Source organism: Sturnira hondurensis, unplaced genomic scaffold (genome assembly GCF_014824575.4).
Source record: "Sturnira hondurensis isolate 20B ecotype Veracruz unplaced genomic scaffold, ASM1482457v3 Scaffold0004136, whole genome shotgun sequence".
NCBI lineage: Eukaryota > Metazoa > Chordata > Mammalia > Chiroptera > Phyllostomidae > Sturnira > Sturnira hondurensis.
Genome location: NW_028076767.1, coordinates 28,859,457 through 28,878,576, shown reverse-complemented (window position 1 = coordinate 28,878,576; position 19,120 = coordinate 28,859,457). Strand labels below are relative to the sequence as shown.

General features: G+C 55.1%; 1 protein-coding gene across 1 annotated transcript in view; it reads left to right on the top strand.

The window, feature by feature from the left end:
* The first annotated feature begins 12,969 nt into the window (after positions 1-12,969).
* Positions 12,970-19,120, top strand: part of CDH22 (cadherin 22) — a 70,898-nt gene continuing 64,747 nt past the window's right edge. Inside the window, exon 1 of the mRNA XM_037044198.1 lies at positions 12,970-13,619. Within this exon, the coding sequence (XP_036900093.1) occupies positions 13,365-13,619 (255 nt within the window). The 5' untranslated portion in view covers positions 12,970-13,364. The remainder of the gene's footprint in view (positions 13,620-19,120) is intronic.

Below are 19,120 nucleotides of genomic sequence, written 5' to 3'. Positions count from 1 at the left end.
TGTGGCCCGGGAGAGACCTGATGCTAGGCACAGGGCGGGTGCTCCATGAGACTCTGGGAAGAGCGAAGGGCGGCCCCCCGGCCCCCTTCCTATTCATTCATACATCCTACAGGGAGCTGAAGGGCCCCTGGGGCCAACTCAGTTCTCACCCCAGCCCAGGAAGGAGTGTTTTACCATCTGGGTAAGGGTGAGAGGTGAGGCCTCCTCCCCAGGGTTGCCAGGGTAACAGCTGGATACGCAGGGGCAAAGACTCTGCTGATGACCCCCCAATCTCTGTCCCCAGGTGTCCTCTGCATAGATCAGCTTTCATAGACTCAGGTCTGGGGGATCATCCCTTTGGCCGAAACTATGTATTCCAGGAGCTGAATGGGGGAGGAAGAGACTCAGACAGGACATCCAAGGCCCTGATGGGATGGAGGAGCTGGAATTTAGAGTGTGTGTGTGTGCGTGTGTATGTGATATGTGAACAGATGTAGCAGACAGAACAATGGGAGACAGACAACCAAGGAGTCCGAACAGGGAGAAGAAGAAGGAAGGGAAGAAAGAGACTGACTAGAAAGAAAAACAGAAGAAAAAGGGAAAGAAGAGGAAAAAATAAAGTGGATACAATGGGCATATGTATTGCAGTATAGTCAGGTGATGGAGTACTATACAGCAGCGAAAAGGAATGCATGTGAATCAATATCATAATGCAGCAAGATGCAACAGAGTGTGTGCAGTATGAGTCCAGCTGTATCAGCTCTAAAACAAGCAAAACTAAACTAAGACATTAGGAGACATCATAATTAGGTGGTGAACCAGAAGGAAAGGCAGGGCATGGGTTGTCATCAAAGCCAGCGTGGAAGGAAGCACGGAGGTCATGGTCAAGGTGGGGCATAGTGGGGCACTTCTGAAGGAGGAGTGATTTTCAGGGTTTTGATCAAAGGGTGCATCCATGGGTTTCGTTCTATAATTTTTTGTTAAACTGTGCATTAATGATTTACGCACTTTTCCTTATGAATGTTGAATTTCACAATTTTAACTGATTACAAAAAAGTTGAGAAAGAGGAGGACGGGGAGGGGAGGAAGAAGTGAGAGGAAGAAGAGCCCCCGGGGGCTCTGCTTGGCTGGCAACACTGCGGGCCCTGCCCCCCCTTCGGCCACATTTGTAAAATGGAATAAATATTGACACGGCCAGGATGGTATTCAATTTGTCCTGATCACTGGGCTGCGGTGAGTTCTGACAGGGCGCGGTGTAAAACAGCAACTCCGGATGTAATTTCTACTGTCAACATGATGTACAGCGGGCTCTGCCTGCGGCACGGGCAGGCAGGCGGGGTGGTGGGGGCAGGGCAGGGAGACAGGTACTGGCGGTGGGGGGGGGGGGCCGTGGGGTGGAGGGTTCCAGGCAGGCCACCCCCAGGCAGGTGAGCAGTGGCAGCCAACGGATGTGTATTGTGTGTGTGTGAGTATGCACATACACGTGCTCGTTCATAACTTGCATGGGTGGTCAGGCTTTGAGTAGGGACTCAGGCCGAGAGTAAGTAGTGTCAAGAGGTGTTTCCAGGAGGCACATGGTTCATGTTCACAGTCAAGTACAGACCTTTCCGTCCTTCCCAGCAGCCACTAAGCACCCCTTTGCTTGTCCTCATTTCCCTCCTCCTGCCACAGCCTGTTTGGATTGCAGATTCACTGCTAACTAGCTGTGTAACCTTGGGCAAGTCCTGCAACCTCTCTGAGCCACTGCCCCTTCTTCTGTAATACACATTTGAAAAAGAACTGTTGTGAGAATTCAATCAGATCCTTGATACAAGGTGCCCTACATGGAACTAAGTGTTACCTCTTATTATTAGCTCATTGGATGGCACCACGCCTGGCACACAGTAAAAGCACTACAAATGTTACCATTACTCTCACTGACTCAGGGTTGGCTCAGGGTATGCAACCTGCCTCGCTCTCCTTGTCCTCTGTCCCTTTCATCCACCAAGGCAGTTCCCCAAAGGAACAAAGCTTGGGACACACCCCACGGTGTCCTACCGCCTCAGCACCCTTACCTGAGTGAAACGAAACTGTGAAGGGGCTGATGATAACTTACCCGATTGGGTTATGACTGTAAAGAATAAACAACGTAATGCACACAGAGAGCCAGTACAGCGCCTGGCACTTAGTAGGTGATCAACCCATGTCAGCTCAAACCCAAACCCAAACCCAAACTGGGGAGCCATTCCTAATGGCGCCCCCTCTCATCCCCTGCATCTGATTCATCACTGAGTCGTGTCCAGTTTGCTTCCTAAATGTATCAGATCTGTCACCCTTTCTCCACCCCATGATGGCCTCCCTGGTCTCAGCCACCACCAGTCTCTCCGGACCAGACACTGCCCCCGTCCTCTGTGTGGGCCCCCTGCTTCCAGTCCTGCATAACCACCGTTTGATCTTTAAGTGGCCAACTCAGTGATCTTAAAAACGCAAATCTGATCCCATCTCCTTTGCTAAAAACCCTCCGGTGCCTTCCCATTGCACTAGAGCCGAAATCTAAACTCTTTAAGCCCCTTTGTAAGCAGCCGCTCCCCGTCACACTCTGTGTGCTCTGGCCCCCCTGAACCTGCAGCCCCACCCCCGGGTGTAGCTCTGCACCTTCTGTTACCGGTGCTCCAGTGTGTCACTCGTCAGTTTGCTTCCAGCTCAGAAACCCTTTTCTCAGGAGCTTGCCCCCCACTGACCACGGCCATCCATGCTCAGTGAGGCTGTGTCTCGTACTACATCTGGGCCCCCTGCGCTTTCTCTGGGTGGACCTTGACCCTGCTGGTGATCGTTCACTTACTTGTGATATTATTGGATTAATGAATGTATTCCCCACTTACACACACACACACTCACACAGAATGGGAGGCCTCGGGGGCAGGGGCTTTGATGTGTCCACTCCTACCTCCGCAGCCTCCAGCCTAGTGCCGGCATCCAGTAGGGGCTCGATAAATATTTGATGAATCAATGAATGGAACAAGCAGGAGGAAACGACAGCGCAGAAAGGTGTCCCAGGGGAAGGTGCTGGGGCAGTAGCCAGGCAACTCCATCACCTGTCCTCTGTTCGCTCCTCCGTCCACCCTTTCGTCTGTCACTTACACGTTCCGTGGGGCCTGCCCCGAGCGCGGCACAGATGTGTGAGCCCAGGGGCAGAGAGCGGCGTGGTGGTGCTCACAGCCTGCAGACAGGGCACCAAGACCAGGCCAAAGGAGCCCAGTTCCCGACCCTGGCTCAGATGGGTCAGCTCACTGGGGTCAGGGGAGGAGGCTGAGAGACTACACAGAGGAGAGGGCAGCTGGCCTGGGCCCTGAGAGGAGGGTGGGAGTTGGAGGTGGGGCAACGTGGGAGAAGGGCGCTCCTGGCAGAGGACCAGCAGGAACAAAGGTCCAGAGGCACAAATGCAGTCAACAGTGGGTGCGGGGGAGGTTCATCTGCCCAGAGAGATGGGTCCGTGATGAGACCCAGTGGCAGTAACGTGCAGTGGGCAGGTCCACACCTCTCAGAAACTTGAGGACCCCTGTGGGCAGTGGCTGAAAGCACAGGCTTTGGACACCACAGCCCACAGTTCAAATCCCAGCTCCACAGCATACTAGTTTGTGTGACCTTGGGCAAGTCACATGAACTCATTGTGCCTCAGTTTCCTCATGTACAAAATGAGGGCAAATAACAGTGCCCACCTCAAATGATTATGTGGGGAGTCTGAAACAGCATGAAACGCCCCGTGCTGCTCTGAATGGCAGCTAATGAATGCCAGGCCCAAGTCTGGACTTTGTCTTGAAGGGGAAGGGAGCTAGGGAAGATTTTAAACGGGAGAGCATCCCAGATTGAGCCGGCTTCATGAAGGTGCACCTGGCAGCATGCTCCGTGTAGATGGGGGCAGGACTGTGAGTCTTGGACCAGTCTTTGCAGATGGGGTAATCGTGTATATGGGGTGTGTATGGCCCCTGCTCTGCTCATCCCCTCTCCCCTGACTTCCTGTTTTTGCCCCCCTGGCTAGTGGTCCAGCTACCAAACCCAGAGCCTTGGCATATATGTCCTGACCCCACCCACAGTTGTAAACCCCATAAGCCAATATGGGCCAGGCCCCCAAGCAGATTTTCACTCTACACTTACTGAGCACCTACTACGTGCAGGGAGTTGTTCTAGGTGCTGGAATACAGCCCACACCTGTGCTTCCCCTAAACACATCACTAGTAATACAAATGCACACACACATGCTCAGGCACACACTTGCCCATGCATGTCAAGGCATGCTGAGGCCATCACTGGCCTGCTTTCTTGTGCCTTCCACCTAGGGGCCTGGCAGTGAGAGGTGGGCAGAAACAGGTGCCCCTGCCCAGCCTCCGGCCACACCTCATCAGCCCCTGCATTATTACACTGGGGTCCACTCTGGGCTTGTAGAAATAATTACCCCCCGGGGAGAAGGCGGTAGCAGCCAAGTGCAGAGAACTCTGGGCTCGGGATCCAGCAGGCACAGTGCCCTTGGGACCCAGACGGGGCAGATGGGAGCCAGACTGCCAGGCACCACTCCCACTGGCAGAGCTGGGAGCCAGGTGGGCATGGACACATGACATGTACATGCCAAGCCAGCATGCAGGGTGGAGGGAGTGACTGAATGAACAAATGAATGAGAGACTGAACTGCCTCTTCCTGCCTCGCCCTCCCCCTGGGTACCAGCTTCACTCCAGGGCAGGAGGTAACCACAGGGCAAGCCCTGTACAAGCTTTCACTCTTCCTGGGGCGAGGGTATCTCCTGGCAGTTGTTAAATAAATGCTTGTGTGAATAGATTAGTGAGGAGACAAGTACCTGTGAACCCTTTTTACCTGGTCAAATACTTTGTGCATAGTACCCTGGACTATCTGTGACCAGAAATAGTAATAATAACAATGGTCATTATCACTGCCATAGCTGACATCGATTGCCAAACACTGAGGACCCCTTCACATGCATCCTCTCCTTTAGTTAGTTCCCTCGCATTGGCCCTTGGGGGGGGAGCACTATTCTCCCCATTTTTCAGGTGAGAAAACTGAGATTCAGAGAAATGGAGCCAATTACCAAGATCACACATACAGTCAAACAATGAACTTGGACTCAGACTCAGTTCTGACTTTGGACCCCATCCCATGGTCTTAGGTTCCCTGCATGTTACATTCTGCCCCAGAGACACGGGCTGGTGAGATTATCAGGGACTTTGCACCTCATCAGGGATGAGCCGTCCCGGGCTCACCACGAAGTCCCTCCTGCCTCAACCTCCCCCGTGGTTCCTGTGCCCTGCCACTCTTCTTGGTCTTGGCAGAGAGAGAGGCTGGAAAACAAATGTGGGATGGAGAGGATAAGAAGCCCTTCCTTTGTCCCCAGGGAGACAGCCAGATGACATAGGAGGGCTTGGAGCCACTGAGTTGGCAGTCACACAGCCTTGGCAGCAATGGCACCAGGGTGCTGAGAAATCAAGGAAGGACATGCTGGCCATTCAGCCCAGACTCTGGAAGGACACGGTGTGGGCAGTGGCGGTGATGCCCAGAGCATAGACAGGGTCACAGCATATCAGCAAGGATGGCAGCTTCTCTGTGAGAAGGAAAGCCGTGTTGCCCAAGCAGCTCCCCAGATCTGTCTGAGGCCAGATGGTCCTGAGTCCCTCACGAGCCCCAGATATGTGCTGGCCTCTGCCCAGCATTTGTGGGAAGGAGCAGGGAGAGATGGAAGAAGATATAGGCATGGTCTCGGTCCCCCAGAAGCTTGCCTTCCCAGACGATTCACTCCAGGGGGAGACCCAGCTGGGGCTGAGGGCATTCAGAGGAAAGATAATAAGAGTCTGGGGAGCCCTGACTGGTGTAGCTCAGTGGATTGAGCGCAGGCCTACAAACCATATGATTGCGGTTCGATTCCCAGTCAGGGCACATGCCTGTGTTGCAGGCCATTTCCCAGCAGGGGACTCACGAGAGGCAACCATACATTGATATTTCTCTCCTTCTCTCCTTTCCTTCCTCTCTAAAAGATAAATAAATAAAATCTTTAAAAAAAAAAAGAGTCTGAGGAGTGAGGGCTGGAGCTGAGTCCTCCAGGCCCCAAGCAGGTAATTTCACTTGTTCAACAGCATCATGAAGAACACAGATTGTTCCATCTTTTCTCAGTAGGTTCCTTTGGTCTCTTGGAGTGGCTCCCCTCATTGTCCCCAAATGGCTGCTGTAGCTCCAGCCATCACCTCTATCACTGGAGTGGGGTACAGAGGGGGGATGGCTCCTATTGGTTTAGACTAATCTCTTTACAAGGGAGGGGCTGAGCGCACGACCAAGCTAAGGTGGATGAACCACAACAAGAAAGAAAGACTAACTGGGGAGGGAATTGGCTGTTTGGTCTCTGGTATATTTCCCATCACTCTCGTTTACACGCTGTGAGACACAGTCAGGCCATGTGCTCTCCAGTGTCTCCTGTGCAAGCACTGGGGTTTCCTCTGCTCACATTCTGCTTTCTTCACATAATTCCCTGCCTCATCTCCCCATGTCCAAATTCTCCTCACCTTTAAGGACCACCTTCTATGCTCCTCCTCCAGGCAGCCCCCCATGGTTACCCAGCTAGAGGTGAGCTCCTCTGAGCCTGTATGTCTGTGCATGGTTTTCCTACATTTCCCATGGGTTCATGCTTTATGTTAGTATGTTTTTACATATTGGCTTCTCCCATTCACCTGCGGGTGTGTGCATTTAATTCACAAGGCCCAGCCCACGGCAGGTCTTCGCTGGATGTTGGTTCCCTGGAGAAATGAGTGACTGCAGAGATTTGTCTCATTGGAGTCTGGTGACTTGGCCACAAGCCTGTTCAGAACAGGGCAGGGGCCTTGGCTTATTAAGATATCAACCCTGCCCAGGGCCCAGCTCAGGGCTTGGCACACAGTAGGAGCTCAATAAATGTTCATTGGATAGATAAGTGAGTAGATGGCACACATCGGGTGTGCCGTAAATCCTAAATGAAGGCTGCCACTCGAGATGGTGAGCTCCTAGAGGGAGGGATCATGTCTTCATGTCTTCGCCACCCCTTGTCTGGCCCAGAGTGGACGCCTGTGGAAAGAACAAAGGCGTCAATGAAGGTCTGAACCCTGGGCCGTGAGCACCTGAGAGCAGGGATCCAGCGCACAGGGCCTGCGTCCCCCGCTGTTGGGCGGAGCCTACACAAGGCACAGCTGCCCTGCCCGTGGCACTGCTCCGTCACTAGCTGCTGAGTAGCTGCTGCCCCAACACCCCAAAGTCCACCCGACCCTGGCCTCCCTAGCTGCTGCCGCAGGGGCCCCTTGTCCTCCCCATGTCTCGGCACCCAAAGGGGTAACGCCTGGCTCAGCAGGGGTCCTGTCAAACCTGCTTCTGCAGCCACGGGGGCTGGTGTCCATGCTGAGCTGTTAGCCATTTCCCACAGTGTCCCTGCCCACTCTGTGTACCCACCAAAGCGACAGAGCCTCCGTGGGACCCAGAGCACGGCCGGTCATCAAGGACTTCCTGAAGCCCGATGCTGGAGGGAACTCTCCCCTGGGGCTGTGAGGGGGCTGCAGAGCAGGAGAGTGGGATGCAGATGGGTGCCGATCCCTTCCTCCCAGATCCACTAGAAACGCTCATAGCTTCAGGCAGCAACGCAGAGGCTCGGCTGAGTCAGTCACAGGAGCCTGGGTAGACAGAACGGCACCTGTTCTGCTTGGGGACTCAGGGGCCAGTGGTCCTTGGTGGATGGTGGCACTCTGGCACAGCCTAGGCACCTGTGGGTGAGTCTGGCCAAGCCCAAAGGCAGGAGCTGTGAGGAGGGTGGAGGAAGGGGCACAGAGGAGGGGGTCTTGTTCCCTCATCAAATGCAGCTGAGGCGGCCCTGGCGGCATCCCTGGGACACGGGTGCATGCCCTGAGCCTCTGTCCTGAGCCCTCCCTGCTGAGTAGCGGTGGGGGCCAAGCAGGCAGGCAAACCAACCTTCGGAAATCCCTAGAGGGACTCTCACCCACCCCCACATAGGGCTCCACCCACTCTCCTCCCAGTCTCTCTTGACCCCTGGCAGTCAAACCCCCACAAAGCCCACCGAAGCAGCTCCCCTCACGGCCACTGATGGCCTCCATGTGGCTAAAGCCAACAGTCAGCTCAGAGCCCACAGCTGACTTTGTGTCTCAGGGGTGACCATATAATGTATCGTCCGGACTGGGAGTAAAAGAGGGGTGGGACATTATTAATAGTTCTGCGAGGACAACAGATGCAGAGCGGAACTGCCACAGGCAAAGCTGGACTCCAGGCACCCACCTGACAAAGCACGCAGTGCAGCTGAGGGCCCCGCCCTGCGGCCCTGTCTGCTGCTGGCTTCCAGGATGTGCCCTCTCCCCTCCCCCCCCACTCCTCTCCTTCTTAGGTCTCCTTCCCGGGTGCCCCTCATCTCCCCGTCTCTGTCGGTTGCAATGCTGCACCTCCTCTCCATCTATGCTCACTCCTCGGGGAGCTCATCCAGTCTCAGCTCTAACTATGATCCCAGTCCCCACGTGCACCTCTGCAGCCAGGACCTCCCCGTCGAGCTCCCGACTGTCCGCTCAACTTCTCTGGCCGATGCCTAACAGGCGTTTGAATGTATCGTGTCCAGAACCTGACTGTAACTCAACCCAACGGGTCCCCGATCTTCTCCGATCTGCTCTGCCCGCAACTGTCTTCAGCTGGATAAAATTCCTGCTGCTCGGGCTGCGGGCATGGTCATTGCTGACCCGTCGACACATCCTTCCGTTCAGCCTCACCTCTCAGCACTTTCAATGGTCCCACTCAGTCCAGGCCACCATCACTTCTCGCCTGAATTGTTGAAATCACCCCCAGCCTCCACCCAGCCCCAGCTTCCCTCTGCCCCTACCCCGAGTTGTTTTCTCCCAGAGCTCAGCATCTACTGACATGTTACTTATTTGTTTGGTTGTTGTCTGTGTCCCCTCTGGACTTGCGAGGTCAAGGACGCTACCTGATTCTTTTCACTGTGCTGAGAACAGCACAGAGTGGAACCTCACAGATATCTGTGGAGTGAGTGAACATGCACCAGACACGTGCACACACACGTGCTGACATCTGTGATTGCAGGCACAGGCCAGCTCACACGTAGGAACCACATGAATGTAGGTGGACCCGAGGGCACATGGAATACAGGAGGTGAGGCTGCAGAGTGGGCAGGGTAAAACCGACATTTATTGCCTTTAGCTGCAGCTTGGTTTTTAATTCCATTTGGGATTGAACACCTGTGTGGTAGGTTGAGCCCTGAGTGAGGCCCAGAGAACGCCCCCAACATGCCCAGATCTCCTGGGAAGGACCAGGCAGAGCCCAAAGCAGCCCCAGGGCTCCACAGCGGCCTCCCCTGAATGACTCTGAATGCCAGGACAGGGTCCTGTCACCGACACCCACTCGGGAAAAGCAGCTGGAGCAGGAAAGGAAGGGAGGGAGAGAGGAGGCCAGTGTGTCTGCAGCAGAGCTGTGCAGAGCGGCGACGTTCTGGCAAAGGGCCAGGGAACCCGGCCAACACGCCTGAGGGAGAACCTGATGGGCTGAGGTATGAAAGCTTGTGTGGGAAAGAGATTTGGGGGCTGCGAGGGCGGAACATGCCCTGTACCTGGGTGCCCAGCCAAGAAGGTGGGCGGGGGCTGAGAGGCAGCCACCCTAATCCTGCCACAAGTGTCCCCTGGCTCCAGGCCGAATTCTCCCAGAAAGGCGTCATTTCCCAGGCCCCCAAGGGCCCCTGCACTGTGGGGAACCCGAGTCCTGGGCTTGAGGCTTCGCTCCATCACCAAGTAAGCTGTGCAGCCTTCAGATTCTGCCCCTTTCTTTCTTTTCTTTCTTCTTTTTTTAAAATGATTTTATTTTTAGACAGGGGAAGGGAGCGAGAAAGAAATGGAGAGAAACATCAATGTGTGGTTGCCTCTTGCATGCCCCCCACTGGGACCTGGCCTGCAGCCCAGGCATGTGCCCTGACTGGGAATCGAACCAGCAACCCTTTGGTTCGTAGTCCACTGAGCTACACCAGCCAGGGCAGACTTTGCCCCTTTCTAAGGGGCATGGGAGTTGACTTCAAGGCTTTGCCCCAGGCAGCCCTTCCACAGAGAGCTCCCTCTGTGGAAGGGAGCTCCCCAGCACCCCAAATTCCACGTATCCAAATTCTTCCTGTGCCTCTCCTGTAAGTGCCACCTCCTCTGTGATGCCGTCCCTACTCTGTAAGCCTCTGGGCTTGGGCCTCGGAAGGTAAGGACACACATCATGAAAGCCGCTCACGGCCACGCACCATTTCAGTCTCCTGTGGTTTTTATTGCATAAAATTCCTCCAAGGGCTTCTCTAAACGCTCAGAGTAAAATGGAAGCTGCTTTTCCTCCTCCATGCCCTCCCTGATCTGGCCCAGACCCCTGTCTCCTGTCTCATCTGCGGCCACCCCCTTGCTCTCTACCGGCCACAGTGGCCTCCTCGCTATTCCTCAGCTTGTTCCCGCCTCTGGACCTTTGCCCATGCTGTTCCCTCTGTGTGTAGAGCCATTTAGTGTCCAGCTCCTTCTCTTCCTTCCAGATCTGCCAAACGTCACCTCCTCTGAGAGGCCCTCCCGGATACCCTATCTGTAACATCACACCCACCGCAGCCCTTTCATCATCCTCTTCCTCCCTTTTCCCCACTTTATGTTGCTTCTTAACACTTATTACTCCCTGAAATTATACTGTAGATTTCATTTCTTTATTACCAGAAGCTCAGCTCCACCAGGGCCAGAACTTCATTTTGCTTTGTCCCCAGTGCCCAGCACAGGGGCTGGCATCAGGGAGATGCTGGTAAATATCTGGAGAAAGAGTGAACGAATAAATGCATCTCTCTCCTGATATAAAGCTTATTGCATCTTGCTGTCTTACACGGAGAAATTATTTTTAAAGAATGTTGAATGAATGAATGAAATGCATTTCTCCCCACTTATAGAAGACGATGATGTTTGATGAATGAATGAATGAATGATTGACTTTTAGTGAGAGCAACGGTGGGTACCTGCAAACATTGGGGTGGGGGTCCTCTTATTCCCACCCTCTGTGCAGCCCCTCCTGCCAGCCCCTCCCCTCCGCATCCCTGCAGGGCTGAGATGAGCCCTGGAACTGCCTGATAGAGTCAGGGGAACAGTTCCCGCGGCACGAAGGGAAGTCATAAGCTCCCGGAAATGAAGGCTCTGGAGCAGTGCCTCCCCCTCAGCCATAACTCCAGCCTCATTACAACCAGATCAGGCCATAATGTGGAGAATCTAAGCCGGATCCCCAGAGGGAGCAGCACAGCTCCGGGATTGCGACCAGGGCCACCAAGGTGGGGGAGGGCCTGCTGACACCCCTTGGCTCCGCCATCATGCCCAGGCCCCACAGAGTAGGTGAGGGGACTGAGACGGGGACCTGGGGAAGCTCACAGTAGGGTCACCGCTGGTCCGGACTTCCATGAGTTTAGGGGCCTGGAGGGAAGGAGGGGGCAGGATGCTCAGAGCTCGACTCCTCACTCTTCCCTGTGGACGCGTGGTGTTTTCTCATTGCGGCTGCCCTGAGATGCAGGATTCACCCCCTCCCCACACCCCTCCTATAAAGAAATTCTGGAGCCACTACTGTGCAAGAGCACTGAATAATCGAGCAAAATAGATATGAGACACTGACTTCCACTTGTGATTCACCATGAGCTGGTGAGTTAGAATAAAGGCAAGAGAATTGCCCACTGTGGCACCCTGGCAGAGGAGGATCCTTCTGCCCCCCCCCCGAAATTCCAGCCACTTCCCTTGTCCACAGGGGGACATGGCTGGGGACCAGGTCAGTCCTTCCCACCTCCTCTGCCCAGCCAGCCACACACTGCGTATTCCCAACCTAACTCCCCAAATTGGCTGGACCACCCCCAGCCTGCCCGCACACAGCTCTGCTGGAATGCCCATACCTGTCTTCCCACCTGATTAGATGCTCCCTCCTCCAAGAAGTAGCCCTGATTCCCTCCTACCCACCTGCCCCTTCCAGGCACCTGGGCCCACTCCCTTCCCCAAACCCTGTAGGTCTCAAGTTGCACCCACTTTGATAGGCCTGGTCACTTGCCACCTGGCATTTGTTACTGGGGGTCTTGTCTCCCGCCCCACTAGACCGAGCCTCTGTGTCTCGGCCCAGACATCCTGCTCAAAGCTGGCACAGAGTGGACACTCAAAGGAGCTGAACTGAGCTGAGCTGGCTTGGGGGGAGGAGCAGGGATGGAGCCCCTCACCTCTATTCACTGTTCCCAGTGCCTGAATCGCTGTCCCCTGTAAACACCCACATCAAGCCATTATTCATCATTATTGCTTGAGTAGGAGTTAGTCCCTCAGATCCTTTCTTGCCGAAAGCAGGATCGTGTGGAGGGGGAAGGAGAGAGATGGATTGATCTGGGAACTGTGTGCTGGTCCAGGAAGGGGGAGGAGGGGTGTCTCAGACCCTGGGAAAGGCAGGTTTTCCTGGGGAATGTGGAGACATCAAAGGCAAGGTCCGAGGTATGGTGAACCTGCCCCAGGTCACAGGGGGCACCTCCAAGCAAGGCCCTTTGGAACTCTTGAGGAGCCCTTCTAGGAGGGCCTGCTCCTTCTCTGGGATGAGGGCCTTCTAGGCGATGGGCTGGGCTGGAGAGACCAAGACCAGGGGCAGGGGAAGCAGCTCCTAGGGCCCCTGCTCCTGTGGGCGTGGGGCTGGTGGAGGACCCCTGAGAAGGAGCTGGATGAGGGAGCTGGGGGAGGGCAGGAGAGGAGAAGTGGTGAGGGGAGTTGAAAGGTTTGAGGGGGGCGGGAGGAGGCAGGACTGCTTCGCTATGGTCCCAAGAAGGCAGGGACCATCACGGGCTCACCACAGAGCTGTGTATGCCCCATCCCACACAGCGCCAGGCACACAGTAAGGGTTTAACCGTCTACATAGAGGCTCAGCCTGCCCTGCCGTCACGTGGAGCCTGCTCTGATCCTCTCTTGTTTCTCTTGCAGGCTCCTGCAACAAACCGCCCCAAGACCTCTAAGGACCCAAGGATCTGCAGGCCCCAACCAGCGCCCTTTGCTCGGGGACCATGGCGCACACCGGACTCGGGAGCTGTGGAGGCACTGCCTGGTGACCCGGCCGCGGAGGCTCGCGGGGGGGCGCGGGCGGGGACCCCAGGGCCGTCCATGTCCGGGGTGCGGCCGCGCCCCCTCCCCCTCCAGCCAGGCGCCCCCGCGGCTGGGTGGCGTTCAGGGGCGCGGGCCTGTCCGGGTGCTCCGTCCGGAGCGGCGCCCCGGTGGCTGCGCTGAGGCCACCATGTGACGTGGCGCCGCCCTGCGGTGCCACCCCAGCGGAGACTCCCTGGTGCCTCCCGTCCATGCGCCTGGGCCCCCCTGCGCAGGCCAAGCATGAGGCCGCAGCCCGCCGGTCGGGGGCTGGCGGGAGCCGCGCTGTCGCCCGCGCTGCTACTGTTGCTGCTGCTTCTGCCAGCGCCGCCCGTGCCGCTGGGACGCCTGTGGGCGGCGGGCACGCCAGCGCTGGCGGCGCCTGGAGCTCTGCAGGACGCCGCGCTGAGCACGGGCCGCGTGAAGCGTGGCTGGGTGTGGAATCAGTTCTTCGTGGTGGAGGAGTACACGGGCACCGAGCCCCTGTACGTGGGCAAGGTAAAGAGGGACCCCGCACTCACTTTCCCGAGCCCAGAACCCTGGACACTCCCACTAGTAGATGCAAAGGACCCCAATTCCCTTAGCCCCGATAAGTGCCAGTGCCTGGTCCCCACTGCCACAGACACCAGGGGCATGCACTCGGCTTTCATTCCGGCCCCACGCCCTTCTCTAAGTGTTAGTAGGTAAGCCCAGTCCACCTTGTAGCTAGAGGTATCCAGAATGTAGAAACCAATTTGCAAATCTGAGCGTGTCCTACACATACTCTCTGCACCCTGCTTAAATTTTTTCAATGGCTTCCTGTGCATCCGGAGACAAACCCAAATTCCATCCCATTCCAAACGGGAAGATCCAGCCCCGCCCTCGAGTTTTCACAGGGCCCTGCTGCCCTCTGACTGCCCCCAAGCCCCAAGCACTCCTGCCACTGCCCCTTTGCCTAGGTGGTCCCACACCTCCCAGCTGCCCCATCCTGTTCCTGCTGGTTACCCCATACTCACACTCAGGTCTCTCCTCCATTGCCACTTGTCGGAGAAGCTAGCCCTTCCATGCCAGGCTAGTAGAGCCCTGTCTTTCTTTCTTTTTTTTTTTTAAAGATTTTATTTATTTATTTACCTTTAGAGGGAAAGGGGAGAGGGAGAGAAACATCAATGTATGGTTGCCTTTTGTACGTCCCCTGCTGGAAGTTGGCCTGCTGGGAACCTGCCTGCAACCCAGGCATGTGCCCTGACTAGGAATCGAACCTCGATCCTCTGGTTCGCAAGCCTGTGCTCAATCCACTGAGCTACACCAGCCAGGGCCTCCCTGTCTTTCTTTCATAACAATTATGCATGCGTTTGTTTGATTATGCATTTAATGAGCGTCTTTCCTCTTAGACTGTGTTTTGCTCACCATAAATCCCCAGTGACTAATGCAGGCATTGCTCACAAACTGTTGAATGAATGAACGAACGAATGAATGAATGAATGAACGAATGAATGAATGAAAGCTGAAGACCTGTGCCCTCAGGAGTATAAGGAGCTGAGACCTTTTGTTCATCCACTCATTCCCTGAGCGTCTCACAGATGTGATGCTGGAGAGGGAGAAGCAATTAAGATCCGGCCTCTGACATGTGGGGGCTCCCCGGAGTGGCAAAGACACCCTAGTGCACAAAAAACTTCACAGGTCAGCACATGGCACTGAGTAGGCATCTAATAAATGGTATCTGTTGTCTGGCTTCATGGAGGAGAAAACACCTGAGCTGGGTTTTGATGTATGAGTAGGAGTTCATCAGCCTAATTGGAAAGAGGGCGTAACTTATGCGAAGGAGCTCTGGAGGAGCCCAGTTTATTTGAAGACCTGTCAGTAGTTGAGGTGTTGAGGTAGAGGGTGTTTGTAGGAGTGAGAAGCAGGGTGGTACCCAGGGAGAGTTCTCTGGCTTCCACTAAGGCCAAGTAGCTTTCCAGGAAGTTTTGGTCAGTGGAGCTGGGGGGAGACCAGCTCTGGAGTTTCCTGGGTGCTGAGATCTGAGTCTGAGCATTGGAAGACTGGCCAAGCTGCTGAGCTCAGGGATCAGGGGCAGGGACCCTGGACAAGGACGGGAGGAGAGTTTCGGCTTTAGCCTTGTGGCTTTCCTATCAGGAAACCCAGATCTTATCTCTTCTGGACACAGTCATCCCTGGTCCTTGGCTATTCTCCCCTCCATACATGTGGCTAAAGTCAGTCCCCGCAACTGAGCAGAGTGAGGATTTCACAGACCAAGTTCAGAGAGGCTCATGTCCTTGCTCAAGCAAACCAGTGGCGGAACCTGAGATGGCCGACTCCTAGCCAGGGCAGCGAGACGGTGGGTCCAGCAGAATGGGGTGAGGGGGCGGGAGGGAGGAACCAGTGCCTCCCGTCAGCTAGACAGGAACCAATGCAGGTAGACAGCAGCTAATGGTGAGGTAGTGGAGAATGCTTTGGGGCCAGACACCCCTGACCTGGAGGCCTGGCTCTGCTAACCCATGAGCCACACTACCTTACCCTCTGTGGACCTCAGTCTCTTTATATGTAGGAGCAGAGCTAAGAGAGGTAGCTCCGTAGGGCTGGTGAAAGATTGAAGAAGGAAACTGAGCACATAAAGCATTCTGCCTGTGGCTGGTTGCTGGTTTATTATTGTTTTCTCGTTATTCCTATCGAAGACCTTAACTCTTAAAGTGCAAAATAGAAACAATTGTTCCCTTTTGTANGGCGGGAGGGAGGAACCAGTGCCTCCCGTCAGCTAGACAGGAACCAATGCAGGTAGACAACAGCTAATGGTGAGGTAGTGGAGAATGCTTTGGGGCCAGACACCCCTGACCTGGAGGCCTGGCTCTGCTAACCCATGAGCCACACTCCCTTACCCTCTGTGGACCTCAGTCTCTTTATATGTAGGAGCAGAGCTAAGAGAGATAGCTCCATAGGGCTGGTGAAAGATTGAAGAAGGAAACTGAGCACATAAAGCATTCTGCCTGTGGCTGGTTGCTGGTTTATTATTGTTTTCTCGTTATTCCTATCGAAGACCTTAACTCTTAAAGTGCAAAATAGAAACAATTGTTCCCTTTTGTAGATAAGGAAATCGAAGTTCGGAGAGGGCAAAGTCATAGAGGGGCCAAGTGGCGTGGCCCGGACTTGAACCTGTGTGTGTTGGAGGTCAGTCCCAGCCTGATTCTCCAAACCTTTGTGAAACTCCCGGCCCCAGGAGAAGGACTTTGGAAAACCCCTGAGAGACAGGGAAGGACTCCGACACCTCTGCTTAAATGGCTGTGGTGGTCTCAGGCAGCTCAGCCCTGGGGTCTGCCCAGCAGCCGGGGCGCAGAGAAGGCCTCCCCAGCCACTCACATGCTGAAAAGACCCGAGAAACGGCTCACTCTCCACTGTTGTCCACATGTGTCCGGCTGTCATCATCACAGCAGTGCGAGCCAACCCCACCCATCTATTAGAACCCCCGTCTGTCAGCGATGGCAGGGACTCGTAAAACCCTTGTGAGATGGGGAAACTGGGGACAGAGGCAGAGAACCTCATGCCAAGGCCCTCGTAACATGGTGACAGATTCCACACATCGACCGGATCTCCTGACGCCAGCTCCCAGCCGGTGCAGTTGATTCTGCGTGAGTGTCCGCTATGACGCAAGCATGGCGCCCAGCCTGGGGGGGTCTTCCTCCTCACAGCGACCTCTCCCAGCATCCCCGCTGCTGCCCCGATTGTGTCAGCCTCCCCCTTTGTTGTCTGCACCCAGTGCACCTCCTCTCTCGCCGCCTTCAAGGCCACGTCCAGACCAGCACTCCTCGCAGGGAGGAAAGTCAAGTTTCCATCTCTGCAAGCATCTGTGTAGAGCACACTTTCTTATGAAAGGCGGTGTAGGGTGTGGCTCAGGGGGGCCAGCTGCAGCCAGACAGCCAGGGCCACATCTCAGCTCTGCTGCTTGTTATCATGACACTGGGCTCGTTGTAGGACGACTCCAGGCCTCAGTTTCCATATCTGTTGAGGGAGACTGTTCCTGGCACCTCCTCAAAGGGCTGTGATGAGGAGCCAATGAGTCAGCATATGCTGGGCCCTGGAAGAGCACCTCAGTAGCAGTTTTGAGTTACAGGTCTCACCTGGTACTTCCGCCACCGTGAGAATACCATCTACACGGACGCACCAAACCCTGCTCTAGACCCCAAAGGCCTCTTGGCAACTCGATGTCCTGGTTTTCCACCACAAAGTGTGTGTGTGTCAGGGGAGGTGGTCCGTAGCCCACCCCTCACTCTAGGAATATGAGCTTGAGCTTTCAAAAACCACTTGTCCCCTTTCTAGTCGAATCCCTTTTTTGTGCCGCTGGTTTGTGTGTGCACGCGCACGCACACACACACTCATACTATGCTCTCTCGCTCTTCAGGGAGAAAGGACTTCTCCACGGTTTCGGTTAATTCACTGCTTCTGGGTCCCCTGCCCCAGGGAGCCGCTGGGAGGGAGCATCCGTCCTTGTCGAATTCCAAAGGTAGCTTAGCAACAGCAGCATCTCCAGTGAACCCCGGCCCCAACGGTAACCTATTTTACAGCCACCGCCTCCATCACTCACCGCCAGGCTCCTTCCTGTCAGCACCCGCAGGAACCACTGGGCCCAGAGGTTGTCGCCCAGGCCCCACACCTGCAGCTCCCCTCGCTGTCCTGTCCCCTCCGCAGCCTGGCGCACCTCTTCCCCTCACCTCCTCACAAGGCCCACCCTTAGAGCAGCCTCCCATACAATCTGGGTACATTGACTAATCCCCTTTTCTGAACTGTAATTTCCCCGGAGGTTTCTGTCAGCTGGTTGTGGATTTTGTAGGATTTTTAATTCTTTTTTTTTTAAAGCTAGAATTATACGGGGTCAGCACTCATGACCAGCCCCTGTGGGCAGTGAGATCTATTTTAGATACACAGCAGGATTAAAGTGGGGAGGAGAGCAGATTTAATTAAGTTGCTAATATTTAAAGAAAATTGATGAACTCCTGGTTTACGAGTAGCACGGGCATGAACAGACCCCTTATTCTGGGAGAGGCTTTTTATTTGATTTGCCTTCCGTTCAAATCCTGGACTCGTTTTATTTGCATTGCCGCACTGTCCGTTTAATTGTCTTTAATAAGGAAAACGTACCTCTGTTCCCGTTTAATTTTGATTTAATTAGGAGGAAGTAATTAACGGCCTCATAAATCCTGTTTTTCAGCCCCCCGCCCCCGGGGGAAAGGCCCACTCCTGTGTTTTGCATGTTGTTTACCGTCTAGGGCTGGAGTTGGGAAGAGGCCACCTCCTCCAGGGCCGCCCACGCGTGACGAAGTGGGGAGAACCCAGGATGTGAAGTCACACAGGCCTTGGGGCCGCCTCTTGTTCACTGTGTGACTTAAGGCAGGATGAGGACCTCTCTGAGCTTCAGTTCGCCAACCTGTACCCAACCTGTATGACAGGAAGAGAATAACCTCTGATTCCCCAGGTCACCCTGAGGTATCAATGAGGTCACGGCGAAGAGGCCGGAAAGATGCCCAGTGACTCCCTCCCCTCTGCACGCACGTGTCCCTGGGACTTAACAGAGTGACGGGATCTTCCAGAAACCCCAGTAGATGTCAGGGATTCTAATGACCGCTGCGTGTTCCACTGTTCATTTGCACAACGTGCGTAGTGCTGTGCCCCATGCTGGATGCCGGCGACACGGAAACAAAGCCACGTGCTTGACCCTCCAGGAGCTTGTTGTCTCCCACTCTCATGTGCACGCACACCCACACACACGCGTTCAGCGTCCCCACTCCTCCGTCCTTTCTCTGCAGGCGTTGTCAGGGCACCAGGGTGTGCCTCGCTGGGGGAGTTCGGACCAAAGAGTCACACCACAGTTCGCCCAGGCCCCTGAGGCCCAGGACAGCTGGGGCGACAGATGTGCAGCATTGAGGTGTTACCAGGGAGTGTGCGTGGGGCAGGGCGACAGAGTAGGGCGAAGGTCTTTCAGCCAGATGGGAGGGCAACCAAGAGGGCTTCCTGAAGGAGGAAGCATGCTG